We start from the raw sequence: 25,708 nt of genomic DNA, 5'->3' as shown, positions 1-25,708 counted from the left end.
TGGGCTCTGCTCAATGAGCTCTGTAAATTAGCCGAATAGTTTTGATTTGGGCTCTTCATGCTAAATAAAGGCCGAACGTTTCACGTGCTGAACATTTCATCTACTGTGGAATGTGAACCCACAGATAACCTTTATTCCCATCCAACTGTTCATTAAGTGCAGCACAGGATGATTCACTAAAATGTATCAGATTTCCCAAAATGTAAGCCCAACTGTTATTTTAAAAATACATTCAGACCAATCGACCTTTTTTCCTGACAAATACAAATTATTCTACTCCAAAGTCACAATATGAGAACTGTTTTCATTCTTCATCCTAATGTCTAATATTTGATTCTTCCTTAATGAGTGCACTTTTAAAGAAAAAAAAAACTGTAGAAAATTAAAGAATGATACCTATCAAAGTCATGAGTCTTATCTAACAGAACTTGAGCATTTTTTGGAAATGCCTTGCCAGTGTAGCCTCTTTATGTAAGTTACAGTGAACTTTCAAGTAATAGAAATTTTGTACAGATGAAAAAGGATATAATCAAACACCAAGAAAAAGCAAGTGGGAAACAGGAGGTTTCTAAAATTTTTTTTTTACTTTTGAAGAGAAAAAAACTCATTCATGTGAAATGCGTTAAAAACAAAACACAAACTTTGAAAGATGTCTAATGCAGACAGCTCACTCACTGTTCTGGAATTTTTACTATGTATTTATAAAAATTAGACATTCTCTTTTAAAAATGCCATATAAATTGCATTTAAATTTAAAAGATGTTTATTTTGATTTCCTTAGAAAACTAAACTATGAAATGGTTTAGATCATCACATAAAAACAAAGTGTTAGCTAGTTTACTAAAATCACCACATGTGACGTTACGGCTCTACTTGCCAAAGATATGCAATATTGATTTTTCCTCCTCTGCCCAAAGATCGGAGTGACCATTTAATTTCTTTTCCTCTAGGCAGCAATATATTGATTATATTCTCATTTTTCCTTAAAAGTAAAAAATTCATTACTACAAAAACTGCTCATTAATGAGATGTAACACCCATTAGAAAAATCAAGTAATTTTCCTCCAAAGTATTTTCAATATTTTAGTTTCGTAAAAAGCCTATAAGATAAAACCATATTGTTTTATTTTAAAGCAAACTCCAGACCTTGCATATAGAAGAAACTCATTACGGATACTTACTTCGTAGTACTTTTTAATGCAACGTCTGATGTCCATGATCAATTTGTTGCTCAGCTGTACCATAAAGGTCAGAGGTGAAGCCTTACAACTGATGTTACTGCAACGATATAAGCTGGGCTCCATATCGGTTCCCTACAGAAGTCAAGACAGACAAGTACACAAAAGGTTTTAAAAGGTTTCTTGTGCTTAAAACCTCACATGCTGTCCTGCTGTACAATATTCCTAATGCATTTTATTGGGAAGTTTTTAACCCTATTTTCTCAACCACTTTCCTCTCAAAGATCACCTCAGTCACATCTACCTTCTACTCTTGCTGCCATCATAATGGAGTTACAAAGCCAAAGGGAAAACCCTGACATCACTTTTCTTTTTTTTTTTTACATTCAATACATGACAGGCTCTATGGATAAAATAGTCTCCTCTCTGAAAATTCCACTGAAGTCCTGTTACGGGAAATAAACATCCTTCTAAGAGATAATGATCAAAAATTTAAATTTGCACTTAGTCATTCCATACTTGAAGACAAAGCAAGAGCACTAACGATGATAAGTTTGCTTCACATTGCCAACTTAACTTTAAGAATAAAGCCTAAAAATGAAGTGTTATACCACAAAAAAATCACTTGTCAGCCTAGCAAAACTAAAATTTCTTTAACTCCCCCCAGCCCCCAAAATGAAGTGTATTTACTTGGTGGAGGGGAGAGGAGGAGTAACAATGTGAAAGAATGAACTATTAGCAATTGGAAAAAGCATTCTGTTTTAAACAAAGACAAAGCAAATATCATATATTGGAAAACTGTTGGGGTTTCTGGAGCATTTGTTTTCCTTCTTGATACTTAAACATCTTGGTTTCCTGCTCCAATCTGGTACATAACCCTACCCGACACGCTAAGCAATTCCAGGTGGAAGAGATTTTAGAGCTTGACATCGGCTCTTCCACAGTTAGCCCATCTGCAAGTCGTCAAGCCTCCATGCAATTAACTATCTTATTTACAGCTGTAATGAAGCAAAACTCAAGGATTTAGCAAGTATTGCTGATCTGTGTCTGCCTCTTCCTTGCACTTGCTTCCAAAGACTGCTTTGTTTTGATTCAAAAAAATGCAAAACATCTGCTGTTTGTCCAAATTAACTTAAAATAATTACTTTTAATTTAGATAAAGGATGTATTTTCTTTCAGTTTCAAGGTTTTACATGGTTCTGCTGCCGACTCATTTGCCAATGGCTGGTCCATGTATTACACTGCAGTGGAATCAAATATATTGGCCAAGTTTCAAGTTCTGATCCAAGGTCAATGATACATTTTTTGGCAGTACTTCTTGAAAGACATGTCTCCCTGTGGCTCTTTAATGCCTGATATGCAAAGACAGCAGAAAAGATAACCAGAGTACCTTTGTCAAAAAGGAGGCAAGGGGGATGTGTAAAGATAAACAAAAACTTTCCAAAAACACTTAGTTCCCATTAACTTGATTTAAGATAAAGGAAAATACCTCTCTAAGACTTAACAAATTGGGCTGGGAGTGGGGAAATGCAGGTTACTAATTAAGGAATTACAATAAAAAATACTTTAAGATAACTTAGAATTTTTAAGAGATTCCATTTTAAAAACCAAGGCCAAGCATTCTAGGAAGCCAAAAACAATATTCAAGCATACTCTATTAAGAGTTTTCAAGCAGAAATAAAGCTGAGAAGACAGAATTCATGTGATGCTAAAATTCTTTCAACACATAAAAACAATGTTTGTTTCCTTTTTCCTTTTTATACATGAGGTGGAGAGAAAAAGGCCTTTATATTAGTTGACTCACAAGACAAAAAAGAAACGAAGCAACTAACCGAACCATCGAAGACACTATCATAAATATTCTCAGTCCCACACGTAGGGCATGGACATTTGAACCTTTCACAGTCCCTGTATTTCTCTTCATCCGTGAGCTGTGCTGGGCCACCAAGCAGAGCATCATTCTCTTCATCTTTATGATAATGATGAACTCTAAACTGGGTGGGGTCAAGTCCTATTAATGTTAAAGAAAAAATACGTTTAGAAGTACATTCGAAATCTCTCCTCTGAAAATTCCTCTGGACAACTCCCCCCAAAATTAATTTTAAATTCATACACACATCCGCACATAACCATTTGTACTTAAGATAGAGGGTCATATCACCAAGACGAATGACTTCTCTTTAAAGAGATTATAAACAAAACAAACTGCATCAAAGCAATGGAGAAATATGCAACTGGACATTTGAGTTTGGAAATAACTACTTCTATAGGGTGGTTTTACTATTTTCTTAAAGTTTCTGTGAAAATCTCAAATGTGCACTGTTAAAATTTCCTAAAATCAAAGTATCACCATTAAAACTGAAAACAGAGTATAAAAATCCCATTAAGGAAAACAACTTCACTGCTATTACAATTCCTTCAAGTGCAGACACAACTGCTAACCCTGATTTCAATGCAGTGGTCGATTCCATCTTGGCTCAGTAGTTAACAGCATGTAGGTTGCAATCTAATTCAGTGGTTAAAATTCAGTAGCAGCATCTGAGTCAAAACGCGACATAGTTTTTTGGTGTTCTGAATTCCAAAATTTAAAATATGTGCAAAAACAATGAACCCACAAATTCTGTAGGCCAAGATGTTCCCGACAATCCTGAAGTCAACTATACCTTCTATATTTCAATCAAATGACACAAGAAATCAATTGATGCAGATTTTACGCTATCTTGTTCCCTATTTTAAACTATTTGAGAAAAGAAAGACTGTAAGGCCAACCAATTTAACTTACCCTTGGTCAACGCATACATGTCAAAATCTACTATTTGAATTCACAATTATTCCACACTATTATCTTATAGATCTTCTTGAAAGCATTCCTTAGCAATCCCTAGGAATTCTAGGCTTTTCAGAAATCTAGCGAAATCTATCATTTTTATTTTAGCATAAAAGTAAATAATATAAAACAGTCACTGAGCAAAAAATTTAAAAACCAAAAATATCCAAAAATTACTTTAACTCTATTAACAGCTTGCATATAGTTAGATATCTAGCGGATGTATTCAGAATTCAGTGACAAGATCCTAAATCCTAAATTTGGTCAATTGTTAAGCAACATTTAGTAATAATCAAGAACCTGAGGCTGACTCTGAAAGGGGAAAAGATGCTGAACAAAGAATCAAAAGACAGGCTCTGAGTCTCGGTTTTCTCACCTGCAAAATGGAGGTACTACCACCTACCACACACTTTTGAAGTTTCAATCAGACATTAGTGGACAGATCATTTACAATGGTGGGTATTACGTGGTAAGCACCCGATAAATGTCATATGAATGAAAAAATAAAACAGTGGATGAACATCATTTAATCCAGACTATATTCATTCAAAATTATACATTTGGAAAAATATATTAAACGCACATTCATGTTGCACAGCAAGTTAATAGCTGCTCTTTATAGTAATTAATCAAAGTGAGTATTTCCCAACATGATAGTATATAACCAAAATAAACAATACACATTCAAAGCAATTTAAAAAACTGTTCTTGGTTAGTGATATAAATTACTGTAACATAGGTCACTTGGCCCCTAGACTCCCTCTATGTTTTTATTTTACAAGTTACCTATCCCTTAAAAGAAGCAGGAAGTTAGTGAAGCGAGTAGGGATACACACACACACCCGCTCGTTTAAAGACAAGTAAGGGGAGAGAAATGGAGAGAGACCATGCCCAGGAATGGTGCCATTTCTTCTCTGGCATCAAGGGTATCTGTTGTAAGTTCTTGAACTTCTAGGTGTGAACCCAACTATATTCACATAATGTCTTGCTTTATTTGTGATTATGAGAAAGCAGCTCCACCTCTCCTCTGATGGTATGACTATTCATCAATTTCCCAGGCCAATACTATTCGAAAAGTAAGGAAAAAGAAAAATAATAAGCAAGGGTTTTTCTCAAAGACAAGCTTCTTTCACAACCTAAAAATCAAGGACCAAAACAAAGCTGGCTTTGCACACAGACAAAACTGGCCAGGCTGCAACAGGGAAGACATGAAAGCGCTCTCTAGGCCTCTCCACCAGCCATGGCCCAACTGAGTGCACCGGAGGCCTGGGCAGCCTGCTTGCTGAGCGCACTAACACTCAACATGGGGTGTCTCATTACTTAAGGGGAAAAGCCCAACAAGTGACCAAAAATTAGGAAAAACTGCCAGGCCTTATGAAATGTCTCAATGTCCATTTCCACAAACAACTCTTACCTTCCCATGGCAATAACAAAACCAACTGGCCTAACTGCTTCAGATTTATTCACAAGCTGATTTTTTTCAAGAGAAGAGACTTCATCTCAGCACTCTTGGCCATAAGACAATGGTAAATTTTTTAAATATAAAGGGAGACGATGCTGTACTTACTTTAAAATATTAGGTATGTAATGATTCTTGTACAAGTTACTTCGATACAACATCATAAAAAAGTGATTTTCTTGGGAGGACAATTTTAAGTTCAAGAGACAAATCACAGAGGGCTAAGTTAAATCTTTTTAAGAAGACATAATTAAACATGTTAAAAAATATGGATCCTTGCTGCTGGAACCTCTCTTTTTTTCTTTTTTAGGTCAAAATCCAGACTTAAACCCCAAACTTAAACAACATATAAATTAATTTTTCCAAATCCTGACAAAATCAGCAATAAGCAGCTTATTTCAAAGTTTCGGGAGAGTTAAAAGTTTTACTGCTTATACCAAAACTCATTAAGGTTGGAGTGAAACAGGGAAAAAGTATCTGGTGCTGCCACCTAGAGGTAGATGTTGAATTTCAAATGTGCAAAATAGAGCTGCTGCCTAGAACTCCATTTGTAATTACTGTCCCTCCAAAATGAAACACAATTGTCAGAAATGACATTAAAGCATTTTTATGATCACAGTTGCCATACATGCATATACACTGTATAAGCAATGTTAAACTGTGTACCATACAGTAAAATAATCATAGTAGTCTCTGAGCAAGCAAGAGATAACAAAAACGAATTCCAAATTGCTTATCCCTTCTACCGAGAGTTCTCTCTGAACAACTGGCTTAAAGAAACAAACTTTATGCCCCAGTTGAGAAAAAGAACTTCCACTTCTACTAGACTAGCTTTTGACAGATGACTTCAATCATTTGGTCCGGCACAGAATAAAAGGAGCAGCAGCCTGCTTGGGCTTGACACCAGTTATCCGGGAGAAGAGCAACCGTGGAAATGATGTGTGTTTTCATTCAATCCTGTGACTTGTAGTCATCCAGTCACACCATTTTTCTTGGGCTAGAGTGGGGGTGTAGAGGAGGGCGACGACGAGACGGGACAGAGGAGGCAGCGGAATGAAATTAAAATACTGTCATTTATAATTAGAAAATTTATAGGCTCTCACATTATTTTGGCAACAGGATCAAAGCTCTCATGTTTCAAGAAGTATTTATAGAAAGTAACATTATAGGTGTCGGGGTGGATGAGTTCACCAGTGCTGTTTTTCTCCTTAAGATTACCACATTCTTATCACGCATAGGCCCAAATGTAACACTTACCACAAAATTATTTTTTCTACCATTGTATTTTCTAACAATTATAAACTGTTTTTAGAATGTTCACCTGCCCCCATTCCCAAGGAGTATTTAAACTGCTCCAAACTCAAGGCATTAGGTTGAAAAACTGATGGATTCAATTCAATAATCTTTTTCCTCCAAAAGACAAGGTCTGTTAGTGCAACTGCAAATAACTAAAGTCAATTGCACATGTTCACACAACTGGGGAAGAGGGAAAAATCCATATGAGTGAAACCCCGAATGAATAGAGTAACTGATATTCCCAAGCATTTGTCTGAAATATGAATCACTTAAACTACTAGGGAAGCTAATTAATGAAATCCTACCATGTATTTTTTTTCTAAAAATTTCTCTTGGGAAATGAATCTTTTGCACAAATTCAGGCTTTCATATATCTGGACTTAGAGAATAGTACATAAACCGAAAATTTAGTACAACTAAAGAAAAACACTTTTTTTTTTTTTTTGGTCTTTTGTCTTTTTAGGGCCGCATATGGCGGTTCATATGCCACAGTAACGTGGGATCCAAACCGTGTCTGCAACCTACACCACAGCTCAAGGCAATGCCAGATCCTTAACTCTCTGAGCAAGGCCAGGTATTGAACCCGTGTCCTCATGGATACTAGTTGGGTTCAGTTAACCACTGAGCCATGACAGGAACTCCTAAAGAAAAATACTTAACAAATTTTTTTTTTCTTTTTGCTATTTCTTGGGCTGCTTCTGCGGCATATGGAGGTTCCCAGGCTAGGGGTCGAATCGGAGCTGTAGCCACCGGCCTACGCCAGAGCCACAGCAACGTGGGATCCGAGCCACGTCTGCAACCTACACCACAGCTCACGGCAATGCCGGATCGTTAACCCATTGAGCAAGGGCAGGAACCGAACCCACAACCTCATGGTTCCTAGTCGGATTTGTTAACCACTGTGCCACAACGGGAACTCCCTATTTAACGAATTTTTAAAGGGTGAATTTTACATCCACAAAAAGTCTTGGAAAAGAATGTTCACAGCAGCTTTTTTTTTTTTTTTTTCCTTTTCTAGGGCCGCTTCCCACGGCATATGAGGTTCCCAGACTGGGGTCTAATAGGAGCTGTAGCTGCCGGCCTACACCAGAGCCACAGCAACGCAGGACCCGAGCCACATCTGCGACCTACACCACAGCTCATGGCAACGCCGGACCCTTAACCCACTGAGTGAGGCCAGGGATCGAACCCACAACCTCATGGTTCCTAGTCGGATTGTTAACCACTGCACCACTACGGGAACTCCTGCAGCTTTATTCCCAATAAACCATAAACTAGAAACAATCTAGATGTCCCTTAACAGGAGAGTGAATAAACTAACTGGTATAACCTACCTTGGGATACTGCTCGACAACGAAAAAGGTGGAATACTGATCCACTAAACAATGTGGATCTCAAAAATACGCTAAGTGAAAGAAGCTGAACACAAAAAGTCTATACTACAGATCATTTACATAAAATTCCAGACTAGGCAAAACTAACCTAGGGTCATAGAAATCAGATGAGTGGCTGCTTTTGGGAGGGAGAGGGCATGACTAGGGAGGAATACAAGGGAACTCTCTCTAGGCAATGGAAATATTCTGTGTCTTCATAAACTGACTGCATGATACTCTTAACATGGAAATATTTCTTGGTATGTAAATGATACTTGAAAAAAAAGGCACTCCAAATAGGTTTACGCTAGATATTTCCAAAGGACTCATTTAGAATACATAAAGAATGTCTGCAAATCAATAAGAAAAAGACAATTCGACATAAAGTAAAAAAAGACCTGAACAGGCAGCTCACAAAGAGATTCAAATGGCTAGTGAGAACACGTGTTCAACCTTATTAGCCACCATAGAAACAAAATAAAACCACATTATGCCACCACATAAAATGAAGACGGGAGGAAAACACCAAGTGTTGATAAGAATACAGAGCACTCAGAAGCTGCTGGTAGGGGGTCTAAATTAGTACACCACTTTGGAAAATTGCCTGATCATACATGACCCTCTACGACCTAGCAATTCTCCTCCTAAGTATACACCCGACAGAAACACACACAAGTGTTCAACAGTAGACATGTGCAAGAATGCCCAAAGCAGGAGTTACTACTGTGGAGCAGTGGCTAATGATCTGGCTTGTCTCTGTGGAGGCACCTATTTGATCCCTAGCCCTGTGCAGTGGGTTAAGGATCTGGTGTTGCTACAGCTGTGGCGTATGTCAGATCAGCTCAGATCTGATCCCTGGCCTGGGAACTTCCATATGCCATGGGAGTGGGTGAAATAGAAAATAAATAAATAAATAAATAAATAATAAAAAAGAACGCCCATAGCAGCACTATTCATGACTGCCCAGAGTGGAAAAACCCTTAGGTAGGTAGTCACACAGTGTAGTATATGCGCACTAGACAGAAATGAAGTACAACTACATGGACCCATCTCACAATGAAAGTAGCCAGACATAAAGAGTAAGGACACTATTTATGCGGCATCAACATATAAGAGAACCTCATCTATGATGTTAGAAATCATGACAGTAATTTTCTGGTGAGGGTTGGAGGATAATATCTAGGAGATATGAGGGGGCTTCTCAGAACATAGTAATACATTGCTTCTTCAGCTCAGTACTAACTACACTGGTATGCATTTACACTGTGAAAATTCAGCAAGCTGTTGAGTTAGGTTTTACATACTTTTCTGCATGCATGTTATCCAAGAAATTCACAATGACTTCTCATATCATATACAAAAACAAATTCAAAATGGACAAAAGACTTAAACATAAGCCCCCATACCATAAAACTCCTAAAAAAACCATAGGAAGTACATTCTTTGACATTGGTCTGAGTGGGATTTTGGGGGGTATATCTTCCCAGGCAAGGGAAACAAAAGCAAAAATAAACAAACAGAACCATATCAAACTAAAAGGCTTTTGCACAGAAAAGGAAACTATCAACAAAATGGGAAGGCAGCCTACTTAAATGGGAGAAGATATTCGAAAGTAATATATCCAATAAGGGGTTAATTTCCAAAATATACAAAGAACTCATACAACTCAACATCAAAAATCAGACAAGCTGATTAAAAATGGGCACAGACATTTCTCCAAAGAAGACATATAGATGGCCAACAGGCACATGAAAAGATGCTCACCTTCACTAATTATCAGGGAAATGCAAATCAAAACCACAGTGAGCTACCACCTCACACCTGTCAGAATAGCTAGCATCAAAAAGACAACAAGTGTTAGAGAGGCTGTGGAGAGAAGGGAACGCTTGTGAACTGTTGGTTGGATTGTATGCTGCTGCAGCCACTGTGGAAAAGAGTATTGAGGTCCTTCGAAAAATTAAAAATAGAACTACCTACTTATGATCCAGCAATTTCGCTTCTAGGTATTTACCAGAAAAAAGCCAAAACACTAATCCAAAAAGGTATATGCACCCCAATGTTCACGGCAGCATTATTTACAATAGCCAAGACATGGAAGCAACCTAAGGGCCCATCAATAGATGAATGGATAACAAAGATATGGTATGTGTACACACACACAAGAATATTATTCAGCCATAAAAATGTAAATCTTGCCATTTGTGACAACATGGATAGATCTAGAGGGTAAGATAGAGGAAGATGAATAACACATGATCTCCCTATAGGTGGAATCTAAAAAACAAATCAAATCAAAAACAGACTCAGAGATACAGAGAGTAAATGGGTCACTGCCAAAAGGGAGAGGGAGTGAAGGGATGGGCAAAATAGGTGAAGAGGATCAAGAAGTAGATAAGAAGTCATGAGGACTTAATATATAGCATAAGGGATGTGGTCAATAATACTGCAATTACTTTGGATGGGGACAGAGAGCTATTAGACGTACTGTGGTGATCATTTCATAATTTATGCAAATATCAAATCACTACACAGTAGACCTAACTGACATAATACTGCACATCAACTACATTTCAATTTTTAAAAAAGAAAATTCACATTGAAAAAGGTAGGAAAAGTGAGCCCTAAATATCTCTCAAGATACACTCCTGAGCTTCTTTCAAAAAATGTGTTAGATTCCAACCAGACATTAGGTACCTACAGATGTACACACCTTTACCCAGGAAGTCAGATTAGCAAAAACTAAAATACACTAAAATAAAAGATGGGCAAGTTTTTAGATCTAACTACCATTTTACAGGAAATAGATGGGACAGGGGAACGTGTTAAAGGATACCACCAGAATGCTATCCACAAACTCCAGACTAAGAGACATGTCATGGGACAAAAATCTCCAGTTTCTTCAACATATAAATTGGAAAGACAAAAATGTTTAAAAAAAAATTAACTATCATATGGATCCTGACTGGGTTCCAATTCAAACAAGGAGGTTTTTTGTTTTCTTTTCTCCTTTTAGGGCCACACCCACGGCATATGGAAGTTCCCAGACTAGGGGTCTAATCGGAGCTGTTGCTGCCACCTACATTGCAGCCACAGCAACGCCAGATCTGAGCCGAGTCTGTGACGTACACCACAGCTCACGGCAACGCTGGATCCTTAACCCACTGAGCGAGGCCAGGGATTGAACCTGCGACCTCATGGTTCCTAGTCAGAATCGTGAATCACTGAGCCACGACGGGAACTCCAGGTACAGTTCTCATTACGTTAAAATTCACATTCAGAGCTTTCATCAAGGGCATTAAAAACAATCTCATGGGGCCATTAGAGTGCTGCTCATCCGATTGTTTTCTCTGTCAAGATTTGGGAAGTTAACTTCTGCGGGACGGTAAAATTCTTGGGGGTTTATTTAACCCAAAGCTTTGAGTATTATTCCTTGTAAAATACTCAGAGGTTTTTCTTTTATTTTATGGAGTGGCTTGTTGTTGGTGTGAAAGGCAGGTTCACTTGTTTGCCAATTGTATAGTCAGTTACTTATCATTAAATTGGGTCTTCAGTATTTTAACTTACTTATGGAAAATTCCAAACATTTACAGTAGTAGAGAGAACTGTGTAAGAAGCCCCCATATGCTTGTCGCTCAGCTCCAATCATCTGCAGCTATGGCCAGTCTCAATCCTCTTCTCCACCTTCTCTGATTATTTTGAAGTGAATCCTAGATGTCATGTCATTTTATCTATAAATACTTCATTTTATGTTTATAAAAGACACTTCTCCCCCTTTTTGGCATAAGTATAATATCATCATCACTGGGGGAAAAATCCCACAATCCCTTCATTTCATCAAATATCTAATAAGTGTTGGTATTTCCCCGATCACATTATGAATGCACGTTAAAACAAACAAACAAACAAAAACCACAGGAGTTCCTGTTGTGGCACGGTGTAATTCAACTACGAACCATGAGGTTGTGGGTTCGATCCCTGGCCTCACTCAGTGGGTTAAGGATCCAGCATTGCCGTGAGCTGTGGTGTAGGTCGCAGACGCGGCTTGGATCCCGCGTTACTGTGGCTGTGGCGTAGGCCGGCAGCTACAGCTCCGATTCGACCCCTAGCCTGGGAACCTCCATATGCTGCGGGTGTGGCCCTAAAAGGACAAAAAGACCCCCCCCCCCAAAAAAAAAGAACTGTACCTCTGAGCAGGAAAAAACTTAAGAAGGAAGGAAGGAAGGAAGAATGAATTACTACTCCAAGCATGCTCTGGTTTGGTCCAAGCTCTCAGAGATCTCTGCTTGAGTCAAGGGAGCAGCATCAATGTGGCTGCTTCACTGTGGGCCCTCAGCACCATGAGCTAGTAAGACGGCAAGGAGCTAGTGAGTGGCTAGTGCCACTGCTACCCTTCACGAGGCTCTCTGTGCGTCTAACGTGCCATGAGGAGTGGCTGAGATGGCATGGGCTACCTCCATGGAGGTCAGAGCCCTGGTGCTCATCAGTGGGTTGGAAAAACTGGTGGGAGGTGGGGACAAACCACCACTCCCATCTCCACAGTGGCCTCTCCACAGTGCATGCCTGCCATGCTTCAAATGCCTCTGATTTTACAACTCTTCAATGGTGGCCCCAGCTAGAAGTGGTCTCTGCTTCCCTGAAACACTGAAAAGCCTTTATTTTACCTCTTCAGGGACATACACAGTGCTGTCCACTAGAGTCCCCACAACAGTGAAACTGACTACACAGGATGGGCTATAATCTGTGTCAAGGAGCCGTGGCTGAGTCAAGTTCATATCCCTCACTCTATCCATCGCACTGCTCAGCCACAGCAGGTCTTCAACATTCACCTGTTCAATGAAAGCAAAAGGAGCCGGGTAGCACCAGCCATCTGATGCCGAGCTCAGAAGGGCACTCCGGCCTTGAAGACGTGGTTCTTACCAGCAGGAGAAGACTTACTGTCCTACTTTGCTTTTAGTGTGATCTTACTTTTTTACTATGAATTATGTTATAGAAAACACCGAAGGTTTGGAAAATATACATACATTCTTTGGAGAGCTTAATCATGAGAAAAGGCGAAGTCTTGGTCGACAAAGTTAACACCTGAGGCACCTGCTGTCAGCGTCATTTCACTCCCAACCACCTGTACTTCACCCCGCTACCATCTTTTGCAAGTGTAGCTCCCCAGGTCTACCAAAGGCACCCACAAACATTGTGGGCCCACCGCTGCACTTAATTTCTCAGAAGATGCCACTGCACCCTGTCTATTGGCACAAACTACCTTCTGTAAGGTGGGCGGAATGGGCCATTTTCTTAAAGAGGGTTTTTGTTTTGTTTTTTTTTTTTTACTTTCCTCAGAGTGCTGTTTTAAGCACTACTTTCAAAGATTAAATTTTGAATTCCGGAGTTCCTGTTGTGGTGCAGCGGAAATGAATCCGACTAGGAACCATGAGGTTCCGGGCTCGATCCCTGGCCTTGCTCAGTGGGTTAAGGATCCGGTGTTGCCGTGGGCTGTGGTGTAGGCCGGCAGCTGTAGCACCGACTCGACCCCTAGCCTGAGAACCTCCGTATGTTGCCAGTGCAGCCCTAAAAAGACAAAAGACAACAATAAAATAAAACAAAATAAATTTAAAATTTTCATGTTCTTCTAACATCAATGATTTCTCAGGGCCAATAAAAAAACTGTCCTAATAGCCACATGCCTGCAATTTTATCACTGACCATGAAGAAATGTACTTGACAGCTATTGTACAAATCATTCCTCATTGGTGGAAAGATACTATATAATTCTAAGTAATGTTATGCATGAAATATAAATTTATTAAAAGATAAAATTCAGGCATGAACTTTAGAATATTCTCATCCCCAGGCTGTTTTGTTAGGTACAGAAGACTATTTGGATGTTGGAGCATACTGTGACTATTTCATCCACAGAATATAGAGAGCTTTCATTAGAACAAGAGAGAAAAAAACCTATAGTCTGGAGAACAAAAGCTAAGAGTTCCAAGTTTTAGTGGCCATGTTTCCCATAGGGCTATTGTATTAGAAGAGTAATACTATATTTTTTTCTATTCACAGATGGAAAAGAGTAAAATTTAGCTTTATTTAAGCCCAATAGCAATAATCTTGCATGGGTTTCAGAAAAATGATACACATTTTACTGTGGGATAATGAGGACCATTAGTTATTAGGGAGAACAAATTATTCTTTCAATTCAACAGACTTTTTCATTCACTCATTTAATAGACTATCCTGTCTCCTTTTCACTAAAATGACCTTCCCATACACAACACCTGGACATGCAACATGCCACCAGACAGACTTCAGGAGGTATTCTGACGGGGAGAAATAGTCAAGAGAATTTCCAAAGTGAAGCCACAGGATAAAACCAACACTTGATGCCTGCCTTTCATTTCAAGGAAAGCAGTATAAAAGCAACAGAAAAAGAGGTAGTTGAAAAATATAGTTGCTCTCCACAAAAGAGTCTTAAAAATAAAAAATCATGAACTTAATAATTTTCCTAAATGAAATTATGCCATTATTCCTGATTTCTTTGTACTAAGTAAAAGGACAAAGGATCAAACTTCACTGAAGTTTCATTAATCAAAGATAAAAACTACATTAAAAGCAAGAGAATTATTTTATGTCTGTGATTAGGCAGTTGGAGGGCTTGTATTTTATGTATACATTTGCAGACTTCAACTTATTTAACGGTGTCAGTTCACTAACTGCAGTTTTTTTAATATAAAGAAAACAGATTTAGAACTTTAAAAACAAATTACAGTAATTTTGTGCCTACAGCTTGCACCTCTTAGAAACCATGCACCCCCTAACACTCCCCTTACTCTCCCCCACCACTTCCCTATCTCCCCCTCCTCCTCTAAAACCACAGGCTAGGTGAGAAATGCTAACAGGGGCCTCAAGTGCCCGCCTCCCAGCCCAGTGAAGAACACCCTAATTTTCACTTGGGGTGGAAGAAGAAAGGAGGAACATCGAAATGCAGCTCCTGAGCAGCAGGGGCAAATGCCTGCAAAGATCTGCCTGGCCAGCTTCCACGTTTTCGACAGATCTTCTTGCTGACTGGCGCTTGCTGGTGTGCACTTCACTAGTGTGGACCCTTGTCTGAGCAAAGAGGGAGAGAGAAATGACTAGGAGATTTACAACCAATGCAGACCAGTACATGGATACCACTGGTGACGGTGACAGCGGGGCTGTGGTGGAAGGAGGCAGCCTGCTCAACAATGACAACCTCACATGTCTTCAGCATAAAAACCGCTGGCAAGAAGCAGAAGATAAAACGAGAAGAAGATAACGAAAGGGGGAGCAGCAGCTCCTTCGGGGCTAGAAACACAGGCCCTCCCGGTAGCTCTAAGCGGCTACCTGGCCCTGAGAGCTTTGAGACGATGGGGCAGGAGAGGTGGGGATGTGCTGGGACCACACACAAGCACAAAGGGTCCCCCCTGTAGGCTGAGCCTGGTCAGTAACAGCATGATCCCTCTGAAGATGCGCCCACTGGGCTGCTGGTTTGAAAATACTTTGTGAAAACTGAATTCATAAGACAGTCACAATTATGAGAAAGTTTGTCTTTAAGCAGTCACAATCGGCCTGCTGTTTAACTGATATACAAATGGTCTTCAATACAACCCCGGAACCAACACAATCAGTCTGGGCTCCTCCTGGTGTGCCCAGTCTTGAGCTAAGGAGTGGGCATCAGGCTGTCCTGTGCCAGGCTCCACCACCTTTTCCTCTGTGGCTCTTCTGCTGAAATACAAGGCTCTGTGCTCATCTCTTCAATGTCCCTCAGGAGGGGAGGCTTCGTCCATCTACCCCTCCTCGGCTCTGGGCCACTGGCAAACTCAGAACCAAAGAAGGAAAGCGCAACCATTTGCCTTTGGACCAGGTTCTTGATGATCCAAATGGAAAAGCTAGAAGATCTACTCTAAAAAAGAAAAGCTTTTGCTCAAGGGTTTTCAGTAGGGGCGGTGCGGGGGGTGGCGGTCAGCAGTGCGGAGCGGAGGGAGCAGAAAGAAGATGATGCTCCCGTGCCTTCGCATCCACACGACCCTGCTTCTGGCTGAGGATTTGTGTCACAGCCTCTCAGAGCTAGGAAGAGGCAGTGGGTACAAGCACAAGCTTTGGAGTCACAGAGCTGGGTCCCAGTCCAACCACAGTCAGCCACTTCCAGCAATGTGACAAGACCAAGTTAGCTGCCTCGCTAAGCCTCAGCTTTCTTCTCTGTAAAATGGAGGAAATGACAACACATCCTCCTGAGGTTACTGAAAGGATTAAACGAGCTAACATATGCCAGGTACTTATTACCGTTTCCAATAGAGCAAGCACTCAAGGCAGAGGAGAGAAAAAAGGAGGAAGCTAAAAAATATTGTGCACTTACACACCCTCCTCCCAGCTGAGGATTTATAAACATCATCAAATACAACTCAACTTTGAGAATACATTATATGATGATTTGGGTAGCAGAATTTTATCTTCCTAATTATGTTTTGCTTAGGCAAATGTCAAAAATGAGTTTCCACTTCCAGAGCAGACACTGATGGGAGAGCGGGGGAGGGGGTGGGGGCTGGCTGGGAGGAGCTCAGAAACACATTCAACGGGGCAGTGTGGCAAGTATGTGACTTGATGATTCATCTGTCCAATCTCAGTCCACAAAGGCACACTGAGAGCTAACTGCGTGCTAATCTTACCGACTGGAGGAGTGCGGACCTATTTATGCAGAAGCCTGGCAGGGAGGTGGGGCGAGGCCCCGAGCAGTGCTGACTGAGCACTCCCCATGCCCAGGCCGGTGTGGAGCACCTCACAGGTACCATCTCATCGCTCCCTCAGAGCAACTCAAGTTTCTGACTCCAGAAACCAAGGCTGAGGCCAAGCTTTAGAGGCTTGTCAAAGCCACAGAGCCTGTGAACAACAGAACCAGTGTTGGAACCCAGATCCCTGTGATGCCAAAGCCAGACTTCTCAATGAGAGGAGGGGGAGAATGTTCCATGAAGCAGGAACAGATTAAGCAATGCCATATTCAGGGGATCCTGAGTACACTAAATTAAGAAGTTCCCATTTGGCTCAGTGGAAACAAACTCGACTAGTATCCATGAGGATGCAGGTTCGATCCCTGGCCCCAGTTGGTGGGTTAAGGATCCAGTGTTGCCGTGAGCTGTGATGTAGGTTGCAGACGTGGCTTGGATCCTTCGTGGCTGTGGCGTAGGCCAGAGCTGTAGCTTTGATTCGACCCCTAGCCTGGGAACTTCCATATACCATGGGTGTGGCCCTAAAGAGATTAAAAAAAAGTCACGCTAGAAAGACAAGTTAGACCTCAAAAGTTAGTCTATAACCGCCAAGGTCTGAGACTGTAAGATGTCAGCAGCATTTGGACTTTACTTATATAGTAAGGAGCCAGCTAAGGACTTTATTAGGCAGTTAGTCTAAAAATCTTCATCTGTCTATAAAATGGGATAGAAAGCGGAGAACTTAAAGCAACGTGACTCTCAATGTGCTGGTCATCTAGAAATGAAATAGGAGCTGTTTGTGAAATACATTTCTAAGCAAGAGATGACAATCTAGTGACGTGGCAAAAAGTCAAAGAAACATTGTGGTTTCAACACTGGTTGATACTTCCAGAGATGATGAGAAATTAGGAATTAACTAACTCCTAGAAGATAATGAATCCAGTTTCAGAAGTATTTTTTTTGGCGGCATCCACAGCATGTGGAAGTTCCCTGGCCAGGGATCGAATTCCAGCCACAGCTGCAACCTATACCATAGATGCGCCAATGCCGGATCCTTAACCCACTGTGCCACAGTGTGAACTCCCTAGTTTCGGAAGAATTTTAAAAAGCGAGAGCAGGCTACTCAAAAGGCATTGAATACCACAAGTTAAACTTTTTAATGTTAAAAGAATTGAGTGTTCTCACTTCATAGGAAAACACGTTTGGCGACTGAGACAAGACGAAATAATAATCAAGATACTATGAGTCTTCCTATTAAGTGAAGTTCACTGATTAATGCTACTACAGTGTAAGCTCAGAGACCTCAGCAGTGCCTAAAATCTTCTCTTACCCTTTTCCTTTCTTTTGCCTTCCCCCGCCCAGCACCTTCTGATTGAGGGCCTACTCTGGAGCAGGCATGTGCCTATAGAGGTAGCAAGTGTGTGGGGCTCATAGTCTAGGAGGGGAGACAGACATTAACCAAACCACCACAAAAATAAATGCCCATCTATACACAAAGAAGCACTCAACATAGCACCATGCTTCTGGACAGGGCTCACGACTGTCAAGGGAGGCCCACGAGGGCTGCTGTTGCCAGGTGAGGGGCTATGTGAACTCACCTAACCACGTGGCAATGAGAACAGCATCAATTCCATCTATTGGCTCACAGATCCGAGCGACGACTGGGTGGATCTGCTGGGCCAGGTAGTACTGGGTGTCGATGGTTAAATTGTCGTGCTTCTGCAGCTGCTCAGGTGCATAGGCCCTCTGACTGGCAGTGAGGTTTGACCCATCCTACAAGAGGACACAGTACAGGCAACGTTGTGAGAAATTCAATCGCACATCCTTGCTTGGTCAAGAAGAGTGACAACAATTCAAATTTTATATATATTCGGTTCCTTTTGACCTAGTGGTGACCATTTCATATGCATCTAACAGGAGGAAGATCAAGAAGAACAACTTGCCCACTGTCCAAGAATGTAAATCCAGCACGTGCTGTGTTCTATTTTTTGTTGAAACGTGAAACCAACAAGATGACACAACTAGAGTAAATAATTCCACCTGCCGTATCACAGAAACACACAGAGAAGACGTGCTAACAAGGGCCTTTTAGGAGTCATGACCCCAAACAAATGTGTGACCCTTTTATCATGCTAATGCAACCCCTCCATACAAGAATTCTAGCCATAGTATCATCTCAAAGACAGAGTATATGTGTGTAGTATCTTGATGGAACTAAGTGTGTCACTGAGAAGCAAATGAGCAAGGGGAAAAGACGAGGGAACGAAACCCAGGACTAGTACCTTATTATAATAGGGAAGAGTAAAATTAAGGAGGTCTCCTTGGAGGAGTAGAGTGCTCTAGAAGCAAACTATCTGGCCACTGGAATGAAGGGCTTGTCATTTTGCACTGTTCACATGGTTCCTCCTTAAGGAAAGGAAGATGGGTCAGACAGACTCTTTTCAAGGGCTTCCTCCTTAACTTTCTAAAAAAGTGTAAAAGCAGTGAGGAGTTCGCAGATGGTATAGTGGGTTAAGGCTCTGTGTGGTTGCTGCTGGGGCTTGGGCCACTGCTGTGCTATGGGTTCAATCCCTGGCCTACGACCTGCCATGGGCACGGCCAAAAAAACAAACCCAAACAAAAAACAACAAAAATAAATAAAAGCTGTGAGATTCTATATAATTGGCCCATATACAGTCCTGTGGGTGATGTTACCATCATCTGTGAATCAAAAAGCCATCACTCTACTGGACCAACATCCAAAAACTCACTCCACTCTTCCTCTTGTCTGCAACAACAGAATTTAACATCCAGACTCATAAATTATAACTATTCACAGTGCTCAGCTGCTCTGCAAAACTGATTATAATGTGAATCCTACTCTTTCATTCCCGCTACAATCAGTCCCTTCTCAGCTGAGCGCCCAGCCCAAAGCAGAGGGAACCTTCCATACCATTGTCTTACCACAAAGTGGAGGCAGTGGTTTCTTTCTTTGGCTAAGCTTCTGATGGAAACAAACTGGGGTGTTTACCAACCAGGCTCTACCTATTCTAAGACACACTAAAATAACCAGAAAGGAAGCAAACCTCAGATTAAAAGACGTGCTTCTCATTATTTTTTCAGGAGTTCACAACACAGTAACAGAAATCAGGAAGAATTAATCAACTCTATTGCCTTTTTAAAAGGCTGGATTCTTAGATACGAGTAAGGTGACAGCCAATGGCCAAGAGAGTGTGAAAAATACTTGGGCAGTATCTTTATGCACCCCAACTACCTTTTAACAAACACATGAAATCTGATCAATTTATAGAATTACAGTTTTTGGTTTTTTTTTTTTTTAATCTGATCTGTCTGTAAGATTAAGCTACAACCCATGCACAGCAGCGGCAACACTGGATCCTTTAACCCACTGTGCCAGGCCAGGGATGGAACCTGCACTTTCATGGTGACCCAAGCTTCCTGTGGTTGGATTCTTAACCCACGGCACCACAGCGGGAATGCCTCATTAAGAAAACAAAAATGAATAAAAATCAAATTTGTAGAGGCAAACTAGTTTTTAAAAAAGGCACCTGAGTTACTTTCCAACATCTCATTAGATGTCTTCATGTAAGGCATGTCTGTAAAAAAGCTACCGGAAATTTCTAAGCATATTCTCAATTGAAAATGGTTTTATTTTAAATATCCATACAAAAGACTAGTTTCAACAGTGACCCAATATATTTCTTATTGTATTTAAAAAATCCTGAGATCAAACACGACCAAATTGAAAAGAACTGCTAGTGACAGGTTTTCCTGTGTTATGTTGGAAAAACATTTAGCCTATGACATAAGAGATATCCCTCAAAGACCTAATTCTCAAACCTGGCAAGACCCTATGGTATTTGCAAAACCATGTGGCATATGCCTTCAAAAACAGACTGAGAAGCAGTGTTGGTCCTCCTCTAAGTGCCCGTGTTGGAATTTGTCAACCTTGCAAAGTACATACTTTTACAGGGCCAACCACATGCAATCCTGATTCATTCATTCAAAGGTATTCAGTCATCTTTAGTAGGAAACCAACGGAGAAAAAATTTAAGGAGTGACAAGTAGGCCCCTTAAGACAATTCTGTTAAAGGCGTGCCTTATGAAAATTATGTCCATTGACAGTTAAATAATTAAGGATTTAAAACTTAACCGACAAGTGGAAGTTGACTTAAGATCTCAGCAAATTATGCACAAAGATTTTATAAGACTGTGAATGCCAATATAAATCACATACCAAAAACATTACTCTCTGAACTTACCTGAATTTGCACTCTGAATAAGTTATCAGTAGAGTACTATATTCAAAATGTAAATTTTAAACAAAACAAAACCTGTTTAAGCAAGAGGCTATTCGTGGAGGGCACCTTTGCTTAGAACAGTAAACAGTTCTCTTAATGTGTTATCATACATTTTCAGAAACATATTCTAAAAACATGGTTGTATTAGGAAAGACGAAGAGTACTTTGAGTGCTTAAAAGCAAAAGAGGTAGGCAGCTTTGGTTAGCAAACATGCTCTAAGTGGGTATGTCCCACTGCTAGGGGACAAAGGTAAATTAAAGTCCCACAGCTTTTCTTGGGATAAAATGAGAAGAATAAATCAATAGGAAACACAGACTGTTCTTTTAACAGGCAAATAAGTTAAGATCCAACACCAGTCAAATTTTGAAAAGGTCGAAAACACATCAAACTGGATTTAGCATCAGCATTTTGAGCTTTTCTTGTATCAGTAAGATCCAAGAAGAACTCAAAAGGCCTAATATTTAGCCATCAAGGAACATAAGCCTGTCTTATAAAATACATCGATGATACGACCATACATCTCCCTTTGAGGTTTAGCCAAAAGATTATTGCGGCTTGGTTTCATTCTTAGATGGTTATTTTATAGAATCTACATAATTTTTCAAAGTTGTATGTTGCCATCTGCTCCTGTCATTAATAATCTTAAGAGCTTTTCCATGTATGTGAAGATGTAAGTGAAAAAAAAAATACTACCCTATTTACCAAAATCTTTATTTGCATAATATGAAAATTGTTTTTTTGAGATGAGACTTGTCAGAGGCAATATGCAAAGCACATTAAGAGCTTGAGCGAGTCAGACATTTATGGAAATATTTTCCTGCAGGAATTGGCTTTCTTTAACAGTTCTTAATCAAGGGTAACCCTAGGAGGGAGACAGTCAAGTGCTGATTCCTGTCCATGTACTTAAACCATTTGTTATGTACATCACCCAGAGGACTGAGCACATATTAGCAGATGACTCTGAAATTCTGAAAAGGCTCCCTGATTTTAAAACACATAGACTGTAGTTTGACAAAGATCAATCATATGGCAATGATGTTTAAGGTTTGTCAAAAAAAAAAATTTCTGCTGTAATAACAAAATGCAATAATTAATTAATTAAAAAGAAACAGTCTTATTCAGAGGAACCATGCCTTTTGGTACATGGACCACACCATAGTAATTGTAAGGAATTTGGAGAGAGGCTTTAACTCTGGCTTTTTAAAAAAATAAAAAAATAAAAAAAGCAGGGAGAAGGTTATGAGCCCTCCTCCCTTGTTCCAAGTGGTGTTAAGCGCTTTTAAAAAAGAAAAAAGTTCTTCTGGTCTACCCTCTCTCCCCATCCCTAGCTGTCAGAGGCGAGCTACTTTCAAAAGAAAGTGGTTAGTGGTTTAAAACTTCTAAAAGGTCTAGAGGTTCCTTGGAGGCCCCTCATGGAACAGGGAGAAGGCAAGAGGTGGGTTCCAGGCTCCGTCCACTCAAAGAAAAAAAGGCAACTGGTTAGATAATCTGTGTTTTCTTCATTAGGTATATCTTTAGGGTCTCTCACCTTTCTCCATATAACCATGCGTTTCATATTTTTTTTTTCAAGTAATTATCCCAACAGAAGCTAGCGAAAATAGCAAAAAATCCATTTACTCTCTCATTCTACCAATATTCAAATGGAAACTACTGCAAAAAAAGAATGATAAAGAGCTACTCCTGGATATATGAGCAAACCAGAATACATTTTCATTCAAGTTAATTTCAGGTTGAAACAGCAGCTACTGTTATATACCTGTCTCATCAAAATAATTTCACTCAACTAAAACACTGGTCTTAAATGCTCTATAAAAATCAGAATAAAATGTCATACCCCTGACTAATGTTTTTAAATGGAGTAAGATCAACCAAGACTAAACCCTCTCTATAGCATTAATTATTTGGCAGAGTACTAAAGAAGAGAGAGACCTGGATTCCTGGATTTAACTATGGGCTCTTAGGTGGTACAAGTCTTATTCATTATGACAGTTTTACCTGACAGATGATATATGACACAGTATCTCCAGCTTTCACCTTCCTGCCTCCTTGAGAATTTATCCAGAGGGCAACATGCACATGAGGTAGGCTTTTTTTATCAGGGTAATCCTGGGGATCCTTGGTCAATGCCTAAAAGAGAAAAAAAGGGAACAAAAAGCCCCAAACTTTAAAATAAGACCATTCTCACACAGATATACACCTTCTCTAGAATCATACTAGCCACATAAACTTGACAGAAGCTGTGGACTTTCCCTGGTGGTCTAGCGGTTAAGCTGGCGTGGGTTTGATCCCTGGCCTAGGAATGTGGGCATGCCACAGGTGCAGCAGAAAAGAGAAATAACAGAGGCTGCCATGGGATCTTCAGACATTCAGTCCTCAAGGCTCCACTCTCCTTCATTCAGCAACTAATATCACCAGACGTCATCCCAAAAAAGAGGACAAAAAAGAAACAGGAGTTTCTGGGCCATGGCACAGAAATTAAGTCTATAAATTCAGTCTTCCATGCAGCTTTACAGTTTTTCCTAATGTTTGCAATTCTCTCACTGAATTAACTGATTAGTTAAGACTGATGTGTAACAGTTATTCTCAATGATCTGTTTCTCCAAGGGTTCTCAAGCCTAAATAAATCCCAAAGGCACCAGGAATCACCGGATTTACTCACACTGTCAACTTAAGCTCTCCAAAGGCAGAGTGAGTGAGTGAGTAACAGAAAGTAAGCCCCACGAGAGCAGGGAACACGTCAGTCTTGCTCACAGCTGCACTCGCAGCGCTCAGAATGATTCCTGGCGTGTAGTAACAACCAAATGTTTGCAGAGGGAATTATTTCACCCACTCTGCGAGAAGTCACCGAGTTCAAGCTCTATAAAGTACCGCAAGATGAGTAAGACAGTCACCGGTCCTAAGTCATCAGCTATTAGTAGACGACTCCTCATTCCACAAAGAAAATTCTCTAAAACAAGCTTCATGTGCCAGTAGGGAGAGCTGAACAAAGTGTTACGGAGAGTCAGAGAGGCAAAGATCACTACCATTTGAGAGCAGAGATCACGTAAGAAAAAACTCAGCTCACACAAGAAGGAAAAGAGATTTTAAGGAAGGATGACAGGGGCTAGGTCATTCAAGCAGAGAAGCAAACGTTAAAAGCAAGAGGTGAGAAAAAAAAATACAGGCTATTGGACTGGGACTTAAATCTGCACCTAGGAAAGGAGGAGTGGTTTCAAAAGACAAAGAGGAAGGACAGGAAATAGGGTGCTGTGTGTCTAGACCACCTAGGTGTGGTCTGCAGACCCCTGCCCCGCCCCCCGACACTCTCTCAGGGGGCTGAGAGGTCAAAGTTATTTTCCTCATACTATGTGCACTGGTGATGCAGGTGCAATGGTCAGTAAAGGAGCCTTACAAACATGAACCTGTACTAATACTCATGATATTCTTCACCATCACACGCTCACAGTTTTTTCAAGTTCTTGATCCTTGAGCACAAAGCTAGTATTTTGTGACAAAATGGGAAGTACGCACAAGGCACATCTACTGTATCCTCGACAACAAAGGTTGGTGGAGGAAACACATTTGTGCAACTATTGGAGTTGCAAGCTAAACTAGCTGCTTTTTTCCTAGAACACAGTTTTTACTTGAAAGAATGACAGGCCAACTACTGTTATTCTAACTTGGGCATCTGGCAGACAATCACTCAAAAAGAACCAAGTGAGCCTGCCACTTCAAGGCAAACACCTGACAGCATTCATGCCTATGATAAAACGGAAGCTCTCAGCACCAATTAGAATTTTGGAAAATTTGTCTCCACCCCTGTAAGCCTGACAGCTTTTCAATATTTTTCTGATGATAATATTTTAAAATGTGGTTTTTGATCATGTACAATGGAATGTAGCAGTATTTGGGAGACCTGTAAAATTCAGGGAGCTGACATTTAATAAACGACCAATGCATAATATCAGGCATGGGTAACATTTCCATTCAAAGCACCACACAGACAAAAAGATTTTAATGTAAGAGATTATGAAAGTTCACTGACGTAGTGTAATACTTCCACACAACAAATAACCTCTAGCAAAATACCACTTACAGAGTACTGGTGTAGAATCCGAGAAGAACACACAAAACTGTCTCCAAAAAATTATTCATATACTTCTCCTTTTCCAACTACAGATTTGTGCGAAACCGGAGTTTTTTTTCCTATGCTTCAACCAACACCACACATCATAACAGATTGGACACACAAGTGGATATGGGAATTCAGAGGTCTTCTACTCAGCTAGATATTAAAGAGATTTGCAAAATTGCAAAATGACACAATTCCCCTGGCTATTTTTTCATTGTTTTGAAATATATAGTTATTTTTCATGGAAAAAGATTTTATTTTTGTGATCCTGTAATGAGTTTACTGATATTTTTGAATAAGCTAATAAATGCTTTTAAGACCTCTCAGTTTTAATTACTATCAGTAAATATCAACATAAGCTACATAAACAAAAGCTCTTGCAGCCCTCAATTATTTTAAGAGTGAAAATGTCCTGAGACTAGGAAATCTGAGAACTACTGTAGGAGAG

General features: G+C 40.1%; 1 protein-coding gene across 4 annotated transcripts in view; it reads right to left on the bottom strand.

Annotated features, from left to right (window-relative positions):
- The window catches only part of POLA1 (DNA polymerase alpha 1, catalytic subunit), a 303,907-nt gene that overhangs the window by 147,391 nt on the left and 130,808 nt on the right, over window positions 1-25,708 (bottom strand). For all 4 annotated transcript variants that reach the window (XM_085008764.1, XM_085008765.1, XM_021080571.2 and 1 more), the window contains exons 31-34: window positions 23,145-23,276; window positions 18,446-18,620; window positions 3,011-3,189; window positions 1,182-1,313 (exon numbers count right to left, since the gene is read on the bottom strand). In XM_085008764.1, the coding sequence (XP_084864890.1) occupies window positions 1,182-1,313; window positions 3,011-3,189; window positions 18,446-18,620; window positions 23,145-23,276 (618 nt within the window). The remainder of the gene's footprint in view (window positions 1-1,181; window positions 1,314-3,010; window positions 3,190-18,445; window positions 18,621-23,144; window positions 23,277-25,708) is intronic.

This window comes from Sus scrofa, chromosome X (assembly GCF_054392235.1).
Source record: "Sus scrofa isolate SSC_HxYL_T2T_F1_AM1 chromosome X, Sscrofa_HxYL_maternal_Yorkshire_Landrace_v2.0, whole genome shotgun sequence".
NCBI lineage: Eukaryota > Metazoa > Chordata > Mammalia > Artiodactyla > Suidae > Sus > Sus scrofa.
Note: the sequence above shows the minus strand (reverse complement) of the source record. Positions and strands in the feature narration are given on the sequence as shown.